The sequence below is a fragment of the Muntiacus reevesi genome, chromosome 1 (assembly GCF_963930625.1).
Source record: "Muntiacus reevesi chromosome 1, mMunRee1.1, whole genome shotgun sequence".
In the NCBI taxonomy this organism is placed as follows: domain Eukaryota; kingdom Metazoa; phylum Chordata; class Mammalia; order Artiodactyla; family Cervidae; genus Muntiacus; species Muntiacus reevesi.
In genome coordinates, this window is record NC_089249.1 from 75,023,744 (window position 1) to 75,044,636 (window position 20,893).

At 42.1% G+C, this 20,893-nt stretch overlaps 1 protein-coding gene across 1 annotated transcript; it reads right to left on the reverse strand.

The window, feature by feature from the left end:
* Positions 1 to 3,190: 3,190 nt before the first annotated feature.
* On the reverse strand, positions 3,191 to 20,627 carry LOC136174770 (Fc receptor-like protein 2). Its single transcript, XM_065945012.1, is given in 11 exon segments — positions 3,191 to 3,198; positions 5,021 to 5,341; positions 9,833 to 10,111; positions 10,551 to 10,681; positions 10,683 to 10,833; positions 12,517 to 12,678; positions 12,681 to 12,722; positions 12,725 to 12,796; positions 13,020 to 13,280; positions 19,131 to 19,151; positions 20,597 to 20,627. Coding segments are annotated over 11 exon segments (1,479 nt in total).
* Positions 20,628 to 20,893: the final 266 nt, after the last annotated feature.

Sequence of the window (20,893 nt, forward strand, 5' to 3'; positions counted from 1 at the left end):
TTAGATACGGACAGTGTGCTGGAATAATGTGCAGAAGTTAGAAGCAATGAACTAGATGTACACACAGTAATGTGCATAAATTAAAAAAACATGGCACCAAGAAAAATGGAGCAACAGTACAGGCAAACAAAGAAATCAGGCTCACCACAAATAATGCACGGAAGTGAAGGGAATACATCAAATGCATTAGAATGGCTGGAGACCAAGGAATGAGAAGAGCACCTAAAGATACAAGGCTATGAGGAAAGAAAACTAGAGAAAATAGGTATGGTCCCACTATGGGAGGGAGCCATGAGCTGAGAAGTGTGATTAACTCAGCATCTGAGGTTACAAAACAAACAGGAAAGAAAACAAAAGGAAACAAAAAATGAAGAAAGTAATAAGAAGAGAAAATGTAGAGTGAAAAGGCAAACAGTTAACAAAATAAATTTTGTATCCAGTACAAAAGCAAAACTCAACTATATGTTACATTAACACAACATTATAAATCAACTGTACTTGAATAAATTTAAAGCAAAAAACAAACAAACAAAAAACAAACAAAAAGCCCTATATGCTCCATACCCCTTATATACAGGAAAGTCACTCAGAAAGTTAGAAGTGGAAGACTGGACAAAGACATATCAAGGCAGAAAACACCGAATGAAAGTGGGAAAGGCTAAGATGTACGAGAAAGGTCCAAGCCTCATAAATCTTTGGAAGTAAATATCATGTCATCAAAATATCAATACTTGACACATGGACTGTAGGAAACGGAAGGAGAAATAAATTTAATGACAATGACAGTAACAAATGATACCTGCAGACCCGCAGTAGATCAGGCAGATTAAGAAATAGGGGTGCATATGAATCAAATAGTATGATTAATAAGGAATTCCTAATAAATATACATTGACACCAGTAACAGGGAATTCACTTTCTTTTAAGTATTCACTACCAAAATTGATCATATTTTAGGTCACAAAGAAAACCTTAAAAAATTATAAATGCAATCAATTATTTTTAAAAATCACAAAATTAAGGGAAAATCCTTTCACCAGGCAACTATAAAATTTCCTCTTTTAAAACATTTCTGAGGTCAAAGGAGAAAATAAAACTGATATTACAGACTTGATAACAATTATAACCAAAACACTACCTGTCAAAATGTAAGAGACATGATTAAAACAGGTTTTTAAACAACTGGAAAGAGTACCAACAAAGAAAAATAAAAATAAATTAACTAGGCATTGAAACTAAGAACTTAGAAAAATATCACCAAAATCAGTGAAGATAAAAACAGACATTAATGAATAAATCAAACAGAAAACCCCAACAGAATATATGAATAAACTCAAAAGCTTTTCAATGAAAAATAGATAAACCACTGAATAGGCTAATCAAGAAAGAAGGGACAATGAATTAAACATACATCTTTTGAAAAACTATATTAAATGGATGACTTTGTAAGAAAATATAAATTACCATTTTTTTTCAAGAAGAGAAGGTTAAATAAACATAACAATAATAGTGAAAAAAATTGAGAATGTTATTGGAGAGCCACATCTCTAAACATATCAAGCCAGATGGTTTCACTCACTAATATTTTTAGTCTTCAAGAAGATAAATTTAGTAGCATTTACATTTTTTTTTAAGCAATCACAGAGAAAGAAATCTTTCAAAATAATAAGAAACCAACACAGCATTCATCCAAGCTTTTCAAAGAAAGTGTAAGAAACTACAGACAAATTCTCATTATGAATACCTATGCAAAAATCTTACATAAGATACTATCAAATGGAATTCAGCAGGATATTAATATACATCACAACCAGGTAAGGTTGTGATAATTATTCATTATAAGGAGAACTGTTGACAAAGAAATATATCTTCTCAGTTTTCTTCTTCCCATATCCACTCAGATTCAAAATTTAGTTATTAATTTCTAAAAGAAATCACTCACTCAAATATTTTTTGAGATCTAGGCAACCAACTCTAGTATTCTTGCCTGGAGAATCCCATGGATAGAGGAGCCTGCCAGGCTACAGTCCACGCCGTCACAAAGAGTCAGACACGACTAACACTTTCACTTTCAGGCATTACTGGAGTTCGGGGGACTCAGGATGAGTTACATCATGGAGCATGTGGCTTTCTCCTTTTTTTCAGTTTTCATACCCAAATCTAATCAAGATACTCAGCAGAACAAAAGACCTCATGAATCAAGACTTTCCTGAGAGGATCAATTAAGACGGCAGAATAGTCAAACATGAGGCTCACCTCCTCCCACATTACATCAAAAATGTATCTACATGTGGAGTAATTCTCACAGAATATATACTGAATGTTGGCAGAAAACCTCAGGCTCTCAAAAGGGCAAGAACATCTCTAAATAACCCGGTAGGGCAATATTTTCCTGAGAGATTAGCTTTTGTGAAAACGCACACACACATATATAATCTCTCAGGAAATTAGTGTTAATGGACTGTTACTATTGTATTTTTAAATTTAATGAACAGTATAAAATAATACATAGCTTACAGTACAAGAAACTGAAATATACATATTCATTCATATATATTTATAAAACATTTTAGAATTATCAGAATATTAACAGCAGTTACTTCTGAGTATTAAAATTTTGGCTGATTTTTATTTTCTTTTTTGTATACTATTCTTTTTATAATGTGTTTTATATTTGTAATTTAAAAAATATTTTAAAAAGAAATAAGAGCTACTTTCTTCCCAAGTCACTTGGAAACAAAATCAAATACCCACATTTTCTTTTGTCTGTTTTACATGCACATATTTTGTACCAGATGTAGGGCCCACCTCAATCAGTTCCTTGCTTGTTTCATCCCAGGAGCTGCTACATCTGCTCAAGGAGACAGTATTGGGATCCCCAGGCAGTTCTGGAAGAGACTGGAAAAGCCAGGACCGGGCCAAGGTGTCAGTATAGGCAGAGACGTTCTCTGAGTTTGGCTTCTTTAGGAGCTGGGTTTTGCCCCAGGTGCAGGCACAGTTGATGTTTTGGCTCAGAAGAACAATTTAGAATCCTGCTGAGGAGTCAAGCGAGCCACAGGGCTCAAGCGAGTCAGAGGTAAAGCATTAAGGTCTGTCCAAAGTCACTGGGTCACCCAGGGCTGGGAGGTCAAAAAGTAGAGATTCTGAGGTCTGTGGGCCTCCAGTCTCCATATCTTCAAAAAGAACTAAGCTAGAATGCTGTAGAGAAAAAGGAATTGGTGGTAAGGAGAGGAAGAGCCAAAAAGGGATTGTCCGGACAAACTCATGGGGTCTTCCTGGAGAGGTGACGTCCAGGATATGGAAGAGGGCCAACCCTGAGTTCCAGGCCTCCCCTTTCATGGAGATCATCCAAAATCAGCAAGCGGTAGCAGGCCCTGGAGACTTCTTCCCAGATTTTGCTCTTTACACAGATCTTTATGAATGAGGAGTGTTTGATCTTGTCCCAGCTCTATAACTGGACCAGGTATCATTCCACTTTTCTGAGAGAGATCATGAGCTTCAGAGAAGTTTGATGCTTATAGGGCTGGTAAGTGGGGGAGGCAGGACTCAAGCTCTGTATGAGTCAGTTCAGTCGCTCAGTCGTGTCCAACTCTTTGCGACCGCATGAATCGCAGCACACCAGGCCTCCCTATCCATCATCAACTCCTGGAGTTTACTCAAACTCATGTCCATCGAGTCTGTATGCTGCTGCTGCTGCTGCTGCTAAGTTGCTTCAATCATGTTCGACTCTGTGCGACCCCACAGACAGCAGCCCACCGGGCTCCCCCGTCCCTGGGATTCTCCAGGCAAGAACACTGGAGTGGGTTCAGTTCAGTTCAGTTGCTCAGTCGTATCCGACTCTTTGCAACCCCATGAATCGCAGCATGCCAGGCCTCCCTGTCCATCACCAACTCCCAGAGTTTACTCAAACTCATGCCCATCAAGTCAGTGATGCCATCCAGCCATCTCCTCCTTTGTCGTCCCCTTCTCCTCCTGCCCCCAGTCCCTCCCAGCATCAGGGTCTTTTCCAATGAGTCCAATCTTTGCATGAGGTGGCCAAAGTATTGGAGTTTCAGCTTCAGCATCAGTCCTTCCAATGAACACCCAGGACTGATCTGCTTTAGGATGGACTGGTTGGATCTCCTTGGAGTGGGTTAGTTGACACCAAATCCTGATCCCTTCCAATTTCCAAAGCTGATTCCATTTCCCTGAATGAGCCACAGGCCTTTAGATATTCCTAAAACTGGACATTGGCTCAATAGTTCTAAAAGCTTATTCTCACCACCGCTGGAAGGATGCCCAGGAAACTGGGGTGCTCCACCAGAGACACGATCTGGGGCTGGGCATGAGGTAGCAGTCCCACTGGCTCTGCTCTAGTCACAGGCTCGATAGAATCTTTGGGAAATGCAGTGGACTTTATTTTCCTTCCACCCTCAATTTGTGGCCTGGTTTCCTTGAAGACCCAGAGTCTTTCCTACATTCCTTGCATTCCCCACTCCCTGTCTCACTAGAATCCAGGGAAGGAAAAAGCACTTGCATCTTCCCTACCAAGCACTCCTCTTATTTGGGATTTGTTTCAATGAGTAGAGGCATTTCAGGGAGACAGTACAGTAGGGCTGATGGGATTAGATGAGAACATAGAACAATCTAATCCCATCAGCTCTAATCAATCTATATTGATTAGAACAATATAAGCAGTGTGACCTCCATTAAAATCACTCGAACTGTGTAATTTGATGGTTTCACAATTATTTTCCTGGCATTATAGCCAAACTCATGGCCATGAAAATGCCAAAATCTTGTCTTTCGAAGTGGCAGATACAGGCTACCAACAGAATGTGTAGGAGAGTCCTTTCTAACTCTGGACTGCCTAATATGAACTAATGGTGTTTTCCTGACCACATGCTAATGTAGAATGAGTGAGTGGTTCGGAAGGCAGCAGGAGCAACAGTGACTAGCAAAGTGAGTTGGAGGCAGCATAGAGAAGGGCCTTGAAGTGGAGTAAGCCGGCTCCCATTCAGCAGGCCCCGCCATCACCTACCTTCGCACACTGCGCCTGCATCCTCATCGTGCCCACAGTCAAAGGTCTCAAGCTGCTCACATTCAGCCAGTGCTTCTTCTGTCCCATTGCACAGGGCTCCCTGAATAAACACAGGCTGGTCCTCCTCTGCCACTGGCAGATACAACGTGCCTGCAGGTGTGTGCCCGGCTGCCCCACAGCCCAGCTCCCGGCACACCATGGCCACATCCTTCATGTCCCAGCCGTCATCACACACGGTGCCCCAGCAACCTTCCTTTTCCACCTCCACTCGCTCTTCACAACGGTGGGGACAATTCATCAAGCGTATTTTAGGTGGAAATTCTGCGAAGAGAAGGGGTCAGAGGACACTCAGAAATGTCCTCTTAGGGCAGCTTCCAGTGTTAAGAGAGGTTGTTTGATAGTGGTGGTGGTGTGTGGTATGAGGCAGTGAAAGTGAAGTTGCTCAGAAGTGTCTGACTCTTTGCGACCCCATGGACTGTAGCCCACCAGGCTCCTCCATCCATGGGATTCTCCAGGCAAGAATACTGGAGTGGGTTACCATTTCCTTCTCCAGGGGATCTTCCCAACCCAGGGATTGAACCCGGGTCTCCCGCATTGGAGGCGGACGCTTTTAAACTCTGAGCCACCAGGGAAGCCCGGTATGAGGCAGAGGACTTGGTAAACCAGGAATCACCAAGTTTTGCCCTATCCCATGCCATTACCATCTCCTAAAACATCCCACCCTACCTAAGGCCCTCACTCAAAGTTACCTGGGAAAAGGCCTTTCTAAAAACAAGGGAATACAGGCACGGAGAGACTTATAGTTTGATTTTCATGACCTCAAAAAGATCTTAGAAAAAGAAGAGTCCAGAATCAGGTCTTTCCTGAAAACGGACACTGAGGCTTGGAATAAAGAAAGGCCTAGAAGAGGTCAATTGAGTTACTCAGTTTTCTTTTGCTCCTCCCTGTTGCTAACTTCACCAGTCACAGCCCCGTGTTCTCTGCAGAGGAAAAGGATGAACATGTCACATGGACTGGTTAATCTCTACTTATTTGCTTTTTGTTGTTGTTGTTTTATTTTTTGCTTGTTAAACTGGAGTAATTGTTTTTATTTATTTAAATTGAAGGATAATTACAATATTGTGTTGTTTTCTACTATACATCAACATGGATCAGCCACAGGTATACAAATGCTGCCTTCCTCTTAAGTCTGCCTCCCACCTCTCACCCTATCCCATCCCTCTAGGTTGTCACAGAACCCCAGTCTGCGTTCCCTGAGTCATATAGCAAATTCTCATTGGCTATTAATTTCACATACGTCAGTGTATATGTTTCCATGCTACTCTCTCCATTTGTCCCACCTTCTCCTTCTTACCTGCCCCCACCCCATGCCCATAAGTCTGTTCTCTAGTCTGTGTCTGAACTGGAGTAATGTTTAAAGAGACTCTTTTCTCAGGTACACGAACACCAATGTTCACTGCAGCATTATTTACAAAAGCCAAGACATGGAAGCAACCTAAATGTCCACTGACAGATGAATGGATAAAGAAGATGTGGTACATATACACAATGGAATATCACTCAGCCATAACAAAGGATGGAATAATGTCATTTGTAGCAACATGGATTGACTTAGAGATCATCATACTAAGAAATGTTAGAGAAAGACAGATATCATATAGTGTCACTTATACATGGAATCTAAAAAAAAAAAAAGAAGGCTACAAATGAACTTATCTACAAAACAGAAACAGAATCACAGACATAGTAAACAAACTTATGGTTATTTACCAAATGGGAAAGTGGTGGAGGGATAAATTAGGAGGTGGGAATTAACATATTCACACTACTATGCATAAAATAGATAACCAACAAGGGCCTACTGTAAAGCACAGAGAACTCTATCCATATTTTGTAATAACTTGTAAGGGAAAAGAATCTTAAAAGGAATATAAAACAGAATCACTGTGTTATATGCCTGAAACTAAACTACACTTCATTAAAAAAAATTTAGGGACCTCCCTTATGGTCCAGTGGTTAAGACTCTGTGCTTCCACTGCAGGGGGTGTGGGTTCAATCTCTGGTCAGGTAACTAAGATGCTGCACATCATGTGGCTCAGCCAAATTTCTTTTTTTAATTAAAAAAAAAATTTAAATAATTAAAAAGAAACTCTTTTCTTTGGGATATCTAGCAAAAAGGAGGGATATAAGACTGAAGATGTCAGTGGTCAGCTGCCTGTCTGAGAAGTTAATGGAGAAATGAAGAGGAAAGAGGGGAGGCAGAGACAGAACTCTTTGCTAGTCACACATTAAGCCATGTCCATTCCTGACCCTCCCACCAAATTTAATTTTATTTTCTGGCCCAAGCCTGTTTTTATGGGATTCCTGTCATTTGAAACAAAAATGCCCCATTTTACACAGTCAATTACCAAGTTCATGACAAAGCCCCCATAAAAAGTTAAGTTTCTAAGAGTTATAAGTAATAATGTAAATATGATTCCCCAAAATTAATAGCTTGAAAAGAGCAAACATATGTAAGACTCTATAGAAAATGAATACATCAAACAACTTGCTTAATTTAATAGAAAAATAAAAACTGAACTTTGCTTATCCTAAATAGAAAATTCACACTCTTTCCAAATTCCATTTATAACATTTAGAAAAAATGTTAACTGTGTGTTATTTCAAAAGATATTATTAGTAAATCCCCAAATGATACAGGCCACATTCTTTGATAAAGTTTAATACAGGGATAATAAAAAGTTTTTAGAAAAGAAATGTATAAGAATCTAAAAAAGTGTACAAATGAACTTATCTACAAAATAGAAATAGACTTACAGATGTAGAAAACAAGTTTGTGGTTACCATGGGGTAAGTGAGGGAGGGACACACTACTATACATAAAATAGATAACTAATAAGATCTACTATACAGCACAAGGAATTTGACTCAATACTCTGTAATGACCTATATGGGAAAATAATCTAAAATAGAGTGGATATATGTACATGTATAACTGGCTGGGGCTTCCCAGGTGGCAAAGTGGTAAAGAACCTGCCTGCCAATACAGGAGATGCAAGAGACGTGGGTTCGATCCCTCAGTCAGGAAGATGCCCTGGAGGAGGAAATAGCAACCCATTCGGGTATTCTTGCCTGGAGAATCCCCACCGACAGAGGAGCCTGGTGAGCTACAGTCCATAGAGTGGCAAAGAGTAGTAACAAATGACGTGACTTAGCACGCATGCATGCACAATTGGTTCACTTTGCCATACACCTGAAACTAACATGACATTGCATATCAACTATACTCCAATAAAAATTAAAAAAAGAAACTAATAAAAGAGGATAAAAATCTATTCATAAGAAATTATTAAGTTTTAGGCTATAAAATTCAGTGAAACACAAATTTTACATACTTTGGAAATTAAACAAATGAAAATATTATACATCATAATCTGTAGGATGAGATGAAAGTGGTACTTAGAAGAAACTATACCATTTTAAATTCATTTATTAGGAGACAAAGATGAAAAATGAATAAGCATTTGCTTAAGAAATTAAAGAACCACATAAAATAAACTGAAAAGGAAGAAAGACATATTGAAGATAAAGGAGAAACAAATGAAACAGAAAACCAAAACTCAAATATATTTGAATAAAAAAACTAAGCCTTGTTCCTTAAAAAGAGCAATAAAATTGACAAGCCTATGGCAAATATGATTAAGGAAAAGAAATCACACAAACTAGAAATGAGAAGAGAGCATAAATGCGTATATAAAGGTTGTTTCCAAGTTAGATGAGAATACTGTGGACAACATTCTGTAATAACATTTAGGTATAATCATCCGTATTATTTTAAGAAGGAATAGAAAATTTGAAGAGTAATAAAAAAGATTTGACAGTGGAGGTAAGGATTTAAGAAGCTCAGAATGTTGTTTGGGCTAGTTCCAAAGACTTTGCAAATACATAATTCTAATATGGTTTTAAACTGCTGCAGCGCACAGAAAATATGGAAAACCTCTGAAAACATTCTTATGAGGCAAACCTATCCCTGAAACCAAAATTGGTTCAAAAAAGAACACTCATAAATAAAGATGCAAACATTTGCCATAAATATTAAGTTGTACGTAGCTGCTACCTATGATATAATGACTGAGAAGGGTTTATAGCAGGAATTCAATGATTATGCCATATTAAGAAACTTATTCAGGCACTTCTCCACAATAATAAATTAAAGGGAAAAATATTATATATACAGCCATCATTTTAAAATAGTGGTAAAGAGCAGTTTTTCAATTCTGTAGTTCTAGTCTAGAGATTCATCTTCGGTAGTACCTACTTGCTGTGTGATGGTGGGTAAGTCACTTATTCTAAATATCATTTCCTCACTAGTAAAATGAGAGTTGTCAGTGGAGATTAAATGAGATAATCCTAGTAAAGCTTTGAATCCTAGAATCTGGTTTGTCCATGGGGTTTTCACTGTTTCCTTGAGTACTGACAAGGCTTGGTTGTAGCTCCTTGCTCGCCGAGAGCTCTGAAAATGCAACCGTCTTTGTCTCCTCCCTCCATGCCTCACTTACCCCACTCCCAGGGCTGACCTGATCCTAGTGCAGTATTTACTTCACACCTATCTGAAGATGTAAGTGAAAGGGGAACCGGAAGGCCAGTGATGCTGCTGTTCAGACCAGTGAGGAGAGACAGGGAGAGCTGACAGCTTCTTTTGTTGAACTCCGATTCCTCGAGGGAGAGGAAAACCCATGGAAAGGACACACAAGCCATTGTTTGGCATAACGGCAACCAGTGCTCTGGAAGGAGGCGTCGGACTTGTCCTACCTGCGAGGTGGAGTACCGCCACGGCCCTGCGCTGGGCCCCCCGGCCGTTGTCGGCCTCGCAGGCATAGCTCCCACAGTGCCTTGCGGTCACAGAGCGGATGAAGGAAGCTCCTCCTCCAGAAGGCACCAAGGTGTTCCCCAGGGGAACATCTTCACGATAAAACCGGTACAGAATGGGGGGAGATGCTCTCTTGTCCTCACAGCGAAGCTCCACCACGTCCCCAGTCAAGGCCTGGGCCCCGGGAACACTGAAGGTGAGGACAGGACGTGACACTGGAACTGATAAAGGACGGTTCATCAGGGAGGGTCTCTGGTGCGGGCACAGACTTAAAACCCACTCTGTCTATTCTCACTGTGTCCACACAGTACCTCTCAAGCCCTGGGGTTTCTTCCCCACTATCGCACCTTCTGAGCTAATGCTGCAGAGACGGTTCCCTCTGGAGCTTTGCCAGCTTCCAGGGAGGAGTTCTGGAGACCCTGCGTCTGACCGGGCCTCAGAGCCTGCTTCCTGTTTCCCCTTGTCATCTTCCTTTGGCTCTTCTGCCCCTGTGGTCACTGCTACCGCTGCCACCACGGCTGCAATAACAATCCTAGCATGTTAATGGCTTCTTAACCTCTTCACAGCTCTGATTCTTATCCTTGGAACATCCTCACTGCCACAGAAGGAAACCAACCAATGGCAGTTGGAACTCTCTGGCTAATTAGGAGAATTAGCTACTTCTCACAGTGACGTTCACTGCCTCACTCTGGATGAGGCCGTAACCGTTGTCAGCTGTGCAGTAGTAGCGCCCGGCCTGGCTCTCCCAGATAAAGGGGATCTCCAGCTCGGCTCTCTTGGAGCTCTGGCTGCCCCAGACTCTCCCTCGTGTCCTCTCTGTGCCTAGAGAACGTGGTTTTCCCGGTGCCTTTGGCCACAGAGCCGACAAGGACCAGCGTCTCCCCTTCAACCACCTGGTCCTGCTGGGGCTGGGTCTCCAGGAACACTCCAGACACAGGGATTCCTTTGTGAACACAGGACGAAGGGTGAGGGCCTGGAGTGGAGGCTGGTACCACCTGCTGAGCATTATGGCAGGCGGAGCTGGTGGGATGTTTAGGCAGAGAAGTGTTTTTTTTATCAGGGAGGGTACATGCTGAGAGCCCTCAGGCAGGATCACCCTGCTCCTGAATGCTCTAAAAATTCCAACTTGCACTTCCTCCGCACTCATTAACCTTTGCTAATGGCCACGGCCCTTAGTGATCTTGCTCCTTCCTGACCTCCAGATAAACTCAGGACAGCAGGAGTGATGGGAAGGGGGCTGACAGGGGAGTCCCCACCCACTTCCACTGCTTATTCACCATGATCTTCATAGATCAGTTAATCTCTCTGATCCTCAGTTTTCTCAAAGGTAAAGTGTGGATAACCATACCAACTTCATAGCGTTCTCATGAAGATGAAACAGCATGCATGTACAGAACCTGTTACACTGAAGATGTCCAGGAAATGGTGGCTGTTACTGGTACTACTCTCCACTGATGTGGTTGAGATAGGAAATGTAACTGATGCCAGAGTGCCTGGCTTCAGATTCCAGCTGTGCCACTTATTTGCTGGGTTCCCTTGGGGCAGGCCACCAAACAGCTCTGTGCTTCCAGTTCCTCATGTGTAAAGTGAGGATGACATACTAACCACTTTACAGATAATTTTCACCTACTTCACAGGGTTACTCTGAGGACTAAATATAAAACTGCTCTGATCAGTGCCTTCCTAGTACTTGATAAACTTTCTACAAGTCTTTCCCTCTGCAAATATTTCTGAGTATCAGAGGGGTTCTGAATTGAATTTAACAGCTTGGCTTAATAAACTTTTAATAAATGCTGAGGATTCTTATGGATATTTCTCACATCATCATTATCACCATCATCACTTTGTTCCTCCATTGCTCTAGCTGGCTTAAATGTGCTTCCTAGTTGGGGGTCATTCTCTGTAGACAGAGACCATGATTTATCTCTTGGTTCACTGAGTATTCCTCAGTGCTAAGCATACATAAATGCTCCAGAGAGATTATTATTGTTTTTTTAAACTACTTCTTTACTTTTTTAAAAATAAATATTTTTTAAACTATTTAAAAATACATATGTAAGCTATACATATGTATTTTAAGTTTATTTCTTTGGCTGCACTGGATCTTGTTGCAGCTTGTGAGATCTTTTAGTTGCGGGGTGGCTCAGATGATAAAGCATCTACCTCCAATGCAGGAGACCTGAGTTTGATTCCTGAGTCAGGAAGATCCCCTGGAGAAGGGAATGCAACCCACTCCAGTATTCTCCAGAGGAGCCAAGTGGGATACAGTCTATGGGGTCACAAAGAGTTGGACACAACTGATCGACTAACACTTCCACTTTCTATGGGGTCTAGTTCTCTGACCAGGGATTGAACCTTGGCTCCCTGCCTTGGGATCATGGAGTCTTAACTGCTGGACCACCAGGGAAATCCTATTATTATTATTATTATTTTTTTTCTGGTAGGGAGAGCAGAACTATTGGGAAATGATGCCATGGTAGCAGTTAATAAAGCAGAGCCTGATTGGATCATTGTGGCCCCCACAACCACAGACACAGAGGCAGCACAGTTGAATGAAGAACACAGGTCTGAGTGGGAACTACAGTTCTCTGCCCACCCAGCCTAGCAGTCCAGTACCAATGCTCACTTTGCACTTGTATATAGGACTGGTGACTCTGCTTTGAGACACTGTGAGACACTGTCATTGCCCCACACCTGTAATATCCTGAGTCTTCTTTCCATATTGTTGAGATCCAAAACTCTGGGGAGTCCCAGTCTGACCTCAGGGTATAACCATCCTTGTAGAAGGATAGCGAAGTTGGGTCTCTGATCTGTCTTCAGGGAGCTGGGTCCACAGGACAGGGTTACCGAGGCTCCCTCGGTGGGCTGCGAGGGTCTGGTTGTCAGTTGAGGTGCTGGAAACAGCTCTGGAGGAAGAATTAAGCAGAGGCCACCAGTCAGTGAGGTATAGAGTTCCTGTTGAGAAGTGCCTTCTCAGCCCCAGTGAGCAGGAAACAGGCCCAGACTCCAGGATCGCAGCCACCTACCATTTCTCCCTTCCTGGATGGTCTTCTCTGCACTGCACCCTGCTCTTTCCACCCAGGCCCTATTCCTTCCCAGTCTCATCCACTTAAACAGTGAGACCCTCACCTTGGACAGTGAACCATGCAGATCTTGTTTCTTCCGTGTCATCTATAAATAAGAACACTCTCCTTTTTGCCTTACAATAATAGGAGCCGCTGTCACTGGGTCTTGCGTTTGAAATGATATAGGTGCTATAATAAGCGGGTAGCCAAGCTCCATCTTTGTAGAACATCAGTCTCTTAATTTTATTATTGTCTCTGCCAGAGCACCTCACCACCACCTGGTCTCCTTCATAGGCATAGTATGGCTTATTGATACTCAGCCAGTCTGCAAAAGCTGCAAAAATATCTATGATTCCAGGGCTCCCCACCCCCATCCCGGCCCTCTAGCTTCTGTTCATAAGGCGGAGGGATGGTGCAAACTCATATACAAGAAGCTGGGCAGCCATAGGTCCCTTGGGACCTACTGGCTCTCTTGGCTTCCTTGCTTAGCAAAGGTGAGCTCTGTTTCACTTAGTGACATCTTTTGTCTTCCACACATCCTAATAGTTTTATGTCTATTGAAAAGATTTTGATCCCTTTTTCTTTTCTGGGTGCCAATACTTTTCTGAAACAAATATGGATTTAAAACAGTTCCACTTTACATCCCCTAATATCCATTCAATCTTATCCCTGTGGCAGCCATAATTAATCTTTGCTTTTGTCATTCCTTAGAGGCTCAGCCCAGGAGTACAATTCAAAAAGCTTCCCTTTGTCATTTTCCTTGGATGAAGCAAGCTGGGCCACTGAGATATCAGCCCTGGGATCTACAGTTTCAATATTCATAATTCTCCATTTGGATGTCTTTTTTCAGAGGTGTTTGGATGATCCCTAAGAGAAGAGAAGTGAGTTCCTCTACTTGTTCAGGTCATTGCCTCCCCATAAAAGAGAGTGGTCACCAGAGAACGAATGAACATCGTGGTGTTTTGGATCTGCCCCAGGAGGGAAAGCAAACAATACAGTGGAGAGGAGCAAGAAGACTATTGGCCGAAAGTTCGTGAAGAAGGAAGGGGGAGTCAACCACCACACTGCTCTGTGATTCAACCCTGCAGCCTTGGCCTTTTTTGGGGGAATTTTTTTTGATTTACAGTGGAGCTAGAAATTCAGGTTTAAAAATCAATTTGTAATTGTAGTTTAGTTCAGTCGCTCAGTCTGTGAGCCCATGGATTGCAGCACTCCGGGCCTCCCTGTCCATCACCAACTCGTGGAGTTTACTCAAACTCATGTCCATTGAGTCGGTGATGCCATCCAATCATCTCATCCTCTGTCATCCCTTTCTCTCCCTGCCTTCAATCTTTCCTAGCATGAGGGTCTTTTCAAATGAGTTGGTTCTTCACATCAGGTGGCCAAAGTATTGGACTTTCAGCTTCAACATCAGCCCTTCCAATGAATATTCAGGACTGATTTCCTTTAGGATGGACTGGTTGGATCTCCTTGCTGTCCAAGAGACCCTCAAGGGTCTTCTCCAACACCATAGTTCAAAAGCATCAATTCTTTGGCCATAGTACATTGGGATATTATAGTACATTGGGATAAATTGCAGGGAAAATGTTTGTTGTTCTGATGTAAACTCTAATCCCTGGTCTGAACTTTGGATCATTCCCCTTCACTGTAAAGAGAGGCAGTGCCAGACATGAAGGAACAGAGTGGGAAAAGAGACTGCCTTTGAGAGGGTTTTCTTAGGCTGTCTGCCCAGCTCATCTCTTCAGCCATGAGTTTATGGTGGAGGGAAGGAGAGCTAGGTCTCAGTGTCTTGTCTTGTGATGTCAAGATCGAGTCTTCAAAGTGGGATCAATGAAAACTCCAATTCAAAAAGATCCTTGCACCCCAATGTTCTCAGTAGCACTGTTTGCAATGGAAGCAACCTAAATGTTCATTGACAGATGAATGGATAAAGAACATGTACATGTATATTACTATGGGTGTACACACACAATGGAATACTGTAGTTGTTGTTCAGTTGCTAAGTTGTGTCTGACTCTTTGCAACTCCATGCAGTGTAGCACACCAGACTTCCTGTCCTCCATTATCAGTGGAATACTACTCAATCATAAAAGAGTGAAATTGCTTTCCCGCCTCCGACAAGATGGCGGCGGCCGAGTAGCGCGGGGGCGGGTTGTGGCCGCAGGAAGCCCGGCCGCTGCAGCGGGCCGAGGCGGGATGCTGTTCCCAGGGAGCGCCGTTGGCCACCGGTGAGGAAGGTCAAGCACAGAGCTGCCTTCCCGAGCCCCCCGGCGCCCCCTACGTACACCCCCGTCTGCTCGAGTGCGGTCGCCGCTTTGCCTACTTCGCTACCGCCCTGTGCTGTCGGGTCCGGAGCTCCGGCGGTGGCAGGGGCTGTGTCCGGCAGGAGAGGAAGCGCCCGGGCTGCGTCCGTGCTTCTGTCCGCGGGGCGAGCGTCTGGCAGTCTCCACAGGACAGCCAGACTCCTCTGTCCATGGGACTTCTCCAGGCACGAATATTGGAGCAGGTTGCCATTTCCTCCTCCACAGGACCTTCCCGACCTAGGGATCAGAGCCACATCTCTTCTGTCTCCTGCGTTGGCAGAATGGAATGATTGGCACTGGAGTAATGTAATGGAATAAGGTTTCATCTTAGACATTGTTAAGGTTCATGATACATGTTGCCACATTGTACCATGTCTTGTAAGCCCAATAAATGTTAACTGGTTTGAAAGTAACGGTAACTGGGTGGTGGTGGGGAGGTGAGGACCTACGGAGTTGCCAAGCTTGAGTGATAGGCTAGGTTAGCCTTTTATTTCCAAATATTTCTTTCTTTTTTATCTTTAATATATATTTCAAGGTGTATATAAAAGCACCATGGAGAACTTTACATGTTACTGCAAACACACAAACACACATGAACTTATTGCTCAGGTCAAGACGCACAGCGCTGCCGCCACCCCAGAGCTCCTGCCCTTCTGGTTCCCGGTCTCCAAGAGGAAGCTTTCAGCATTTCCCTCCAGGCCTGTTTGCTCAAGTTCGTTTTGTTTTGTTTCTGTGAAACCCTTCATCATGTTTAAAGAAGTTCCCTTCTGTACCGGTTTACTAAGAATTTTGTGTTTTGTTCTGTTTGTTTGAATTTAATGCTTTTTTTGTTGTTGTTGCAGCTTTTCATTACTGTATGACTTTTCTCCTTCACTATGTTAATATATTGAATTACATATTATTTAAAATCTTAAACCTAACCTGATTTCTGAGGTAAACCTAATTTGGTTTTACAGTATTACTCTTTTTATGTATTTCTGGATTCAGTTTGATATTCTGTTAATAGTTTTGTATCAGTGAGGTGGCCTATATTGTCCTTGTCAGGATTTGAAATCAGCGGTTATCTCATACTAGCCTTATAAAATGAGCTGACCCTCATTTTCTATTCTGAAAAAGTTTAAGTAGGACTGAATTGTTCCATTAAATTTCTGTGAGAATCTGGCCGAGAAGCCATCTGGGCTGGTAATTTTCTTTGTGGAAAGATTTTTAATTACTCCTTTGATTTTTAATTTTTAACCTTCTCAGATTTTCTGTTGATTATTTTGGTAGTTTTCCCCCTAAGAAGTTGTCCTTTTCATCTAAAATTTTAAATTTACTAGCATAAAATTATTTATAATAAATATTAGTATCCGTTTAAAAAAAAAAAATAAATAAAAGAGTGAAATAATGCCATTTGCAGCAACATGGATGGACCCAGAGATGATCATACTAAGTGAAATAAGTCAGACAGAGAAAGGCAATTACTATGTATCACCTATATGTGGAATCTAAAATATGATACAAATGGACTTATTTATAAAACAGAAACAGACTCACAGACATAGAAAGAAAATTTATGGTTATCAAAGGTGAAAGGGGAAAAAGGATAAACTAGGAGTTTGGGATTAGTAGATACAAACTAGATATATAAAATAAACAACAAGTGTTTACTGTATAGCACAGGGAAACATATTCAGTATCTTGTAATAACTTATAATGACAAAAGAATGTATATGTATAACTGAATCACTCTGCTGAAAACCAGAATCTAACAAATTTGTAAGCCAACTATACTTCCATTAAAAAAAATGCAAGGTGGGATTCGTAAGGAAGTGGAGAGAAACTTTCATATTATGATAAACATTTTCTCATCTTTTAAATTTTCTGTTTTTGTTGTATTTTACAACATTCACAGTCAGTATGGGGATCTATATGTATATAATTGGAGAAGTAAAAGGTGACTCATCCCAGTATTCTTGCCTGGGAAATCCCATGGACAGAGGAGCCTGGTGGACCAGAGTCCATGGGGTCCCAAGAGTGGACACAACTTAGAGACTAAACCACCACCACCATATATATAACACATTAAAGATACATGCTCAAAATTTTTTCTTGATGGAACAAAATGATCAAATAAGTTCAGAGACAACTACTCCGTATTTTTTTAGCTACTTCAAAAGTCCCACCGTTAGGCTAGGAGGTTGGAGTGGATGGCGGGAGTCATAAGTATTGATAAAGAAAAAGAAGTATTAAGTCCTTCTGGAGACCAAAAGTTTTCATCCTCAACATTGATTATAGGCAAGGGTTTGCTTCCCTGATAGCTCAGTTGGTAAAGAATCCACCTGCAATGCAGGAGACTTCGGTTCAGTTCCTGGGTTGGGAAGATCCACTGGAGAATGGATAGGCTACCCATTTCAGTATTCTTGGGCTTCCCTTGTGACTCAGCTGGTAAAGAGTCCACCTGCAATGTGGGAGACTTCAGTTCAATCCATGGGTTGGAAAGATCCCCCGGAGAAGGGAAAGGTTACCCACTCCAGTATTCTGGCCTGGAGAATTCCATGGACTGTGTAGTCAATGGGGTGCAAAGAGTCGGACATGACTGAGCGACTTTCACTTTCACTTCACTTTCAGTGAAGATTACAGAAATTAAATCAACTTAATTAAAGAAATATTTGAAAAATAAGATTTCTGTGACAAACTTGGTAATATTGACAAGGTCTGGAGTTAGATAAGAAATGTGACTACAGGTTACACAGTCTGGAACAAAGATTAGAGCCTTTTCCCTGTTTACTTACAGACCCATTCCTTTGAGGGCTTCCCAGGTGGCGCTAGTGGTAAAGAACCTGCCTGTCAGTGCAGGAGACATAAACAACTTGGGTTCAATCCCTGGGTCAGGAAGATCCCCTGGAGGAGAGCATGGTAACCCACTCCAATATTCTTGCCTGGAGAATCCCATGGATAAAAGAGCTTGGTGGGCTACAGTCCATAGGGTCACACAGAGTCAGACACAACTGAAGTGGCTTAGCATGCATGCATACCATTCCCTTGAGGAAGGTACAATTGTATGTATGTACACATTATACTGAGCTGAACAGAACTGACACATTATACTATAATTTCAGGGAGTTCACTGGATCCTATGAAGCTGATTCAGAGACCCTCTAATGTGTTAAAAACACTTTTGCTTAAAATAACAAAATGTAATTTATATCATCAGATATAAAAGTACTAGATTTATAAGTATCACTTTCCACCCCTATAGCAGGATGAATAGTTTCTCAGAGGAATCATTAAATAAGAAAATGTAACTTTCCAGGTTAATATAAAAGCAAACTTTCTTTTTCATTACATTAGAATTTTAATTAAAAAAAGAAAGAAAAACAAGTTAGACATGGGTAGTTTGCAATCCAAATATAAGATTGAGGGAAGTTCTTGTTTTTTTGCACAGCATCTCCCTAGCCCACTGGTTTTCTATTATAAATGTTTTCCATCACTGTCTCTAGTGCTTCTGGTGGAGGCTACTGAGCTCCTGTGGATGAAACCAGGAGAACATTTTCCCAAGACTACATTGCATGATTTGCTTTCTCTTCATAGTTAAATTCTTTCCTGTCCCAGGGCTTAATAGTAAAGGGAGAGAAATTGATTGCCTTGGAGTGTCAGGGTAGGGTCTTCTGCCCATCAAGCAGGCAGGTAGCAAAGATGAATGTGATGTCGGAGCATTCCTGCCCCGGCTAGGACCAGGGTAGACACTGGCCTTCTGCTCTCTTCACCCCAGTCCAAGCCCTTAGCTCCAAAACCCTCACCTAAGAGGCTGGGGGAAGTAGTATCTTCCTTGCATAGCAGAATAACTATGGTTCCTAGAGATCTAAAAGAACACCAAACGAGTGACTCACCTGACTGCATGCTGATAGGAGCTGAAGGGGAACAGAGTTAGAGAAGTTACTACAAGACCAGAATAAAGATCTTTTTTAGAAAGTTTATAACTCTCTAAAAATATTTCCAACAATTCTCTTTTCCCCTTTCCTTCTATCCCTTCTTCCCTCTACCCTTGCTCTCCCTCCCCTTTCACCCTCCCTCAATCAGTTCGTCTATTTTCCCTCCTATCTCTCCTTCCTACCTTCACAACACTCCTGTAGAATTGAATGTTTCTTTTGTAAGACAAAACACTCTATAAACACAGACCATCTCCTTTACCAGAAGTTGGTTATTTTGCAAGTAAATTCTCAGAAGTTTCATGACTTACTATCTCCTCTCCCACCTTCTCTTTTTAAGACTGATTTTTGTTTGTTTGTTTTGTTTTATTTTGAGATACATTGCCTGCCTGGTGGCAACACACAAACCCGACCCTTCATGGAGGTGTCCTCTTGACACCGTTTCTCCCTTTTCCCCTGTTTAGATCTAGTACTGTATTTGCATCCATATACAAGATTCATGGCTTCCGTGGCTCAGAGGTAAAGAATGCCTGCAATGCAAGCAATGCAGGAAATGGTTTAGTCCCTGGGTGGGGAAGATCCCCTGGAGGAAGGCATGGCAACCCACTCCAGTATTCTTGCCTGGAGAATCCCATGGACAGAGGAGCCTGTGGGCTATAGTCCAGGGGTTCTCAAAGAATCGGACATGACTGAAGCAACTGAGCATGCATGCATATGCACAAGAGTCATATTAATCAGCAAAAACACAATCTTGTCTCTGGGTAGGTAGCAAGTGCTGAAGCCTCTCCAAAACCTAAGTCTAGGAAAGTTGGAGTTTAACCAAAAATGTGGTAATTTGAAGTGGAAGTGGGGTTGGCAGCAGAGGAGGATTTAAATGGGCTAGAAATAAAATTTATCCTAACAGAAAATTCCTTTGATGTCCTTTTAAGAAACTTTCCAATTTTGTGCAAGATCAAAGTAGAAATGGTTGTTAAACAAAGGGAGAAAGCATTAGTACTTTGAAAAGAAACTCATAGTCCTTTGTTTTTCCTGGGAACCCTGCTCATCCGTACTCATTTGCATATTACCTATTATTGGTCCTGAGTTAGAAACTGAAGCCCATTGCTACTAATCCTAGCAGCAGACGAAGAGATTCTGGGTGCCCAGGTACAGGTGATTCTGTCCTGTGTGTGTGTGTGTTAGTCACTCAGTGGAGTCCAACTATTTGCTACCCCATGAACTGCAGCCCATAGACTCCTCTGTCCATGGGATTCTCCAGGCAAGAATACTGGAGTGGGTAGCCATTCCTTTCTCCAGGGAATCTTCCTGACCCAGGGATCGAACCCAGGTCTCCTGCATTGGCAGGCAGATTTTTTACCCTCTGAGCCACGAGGGAAGCCCAGTTCTGCCCCGGCTGTTCCCAAATCCTGCTGCAGCATCCTACCCACCAAGGACCAGAAGAAAAGACCACAGCAACATGAGGCTGGAGGTGAGAAGCTCTCCCAGTGACTGGTGCAGCTCAGGTCTCAGAGCAGCATCCACAGTCTATCCCCATGGACTGTGGAGCCAGGATTGGGCACTGTGGTTCAGGGATTTTATGGAAATAAAAAAAAAAAAAAGGAGTAGGAAATCTCTCTGTTTGACAATCAGCATTGTCCTCACACCTAGCCCCACATATGCTGAGAAAGTAAATGTTGTTCTTTTGTTTTTCTTTGAGTGGAGTGGAGGCTATGCTGGGTCTTGGT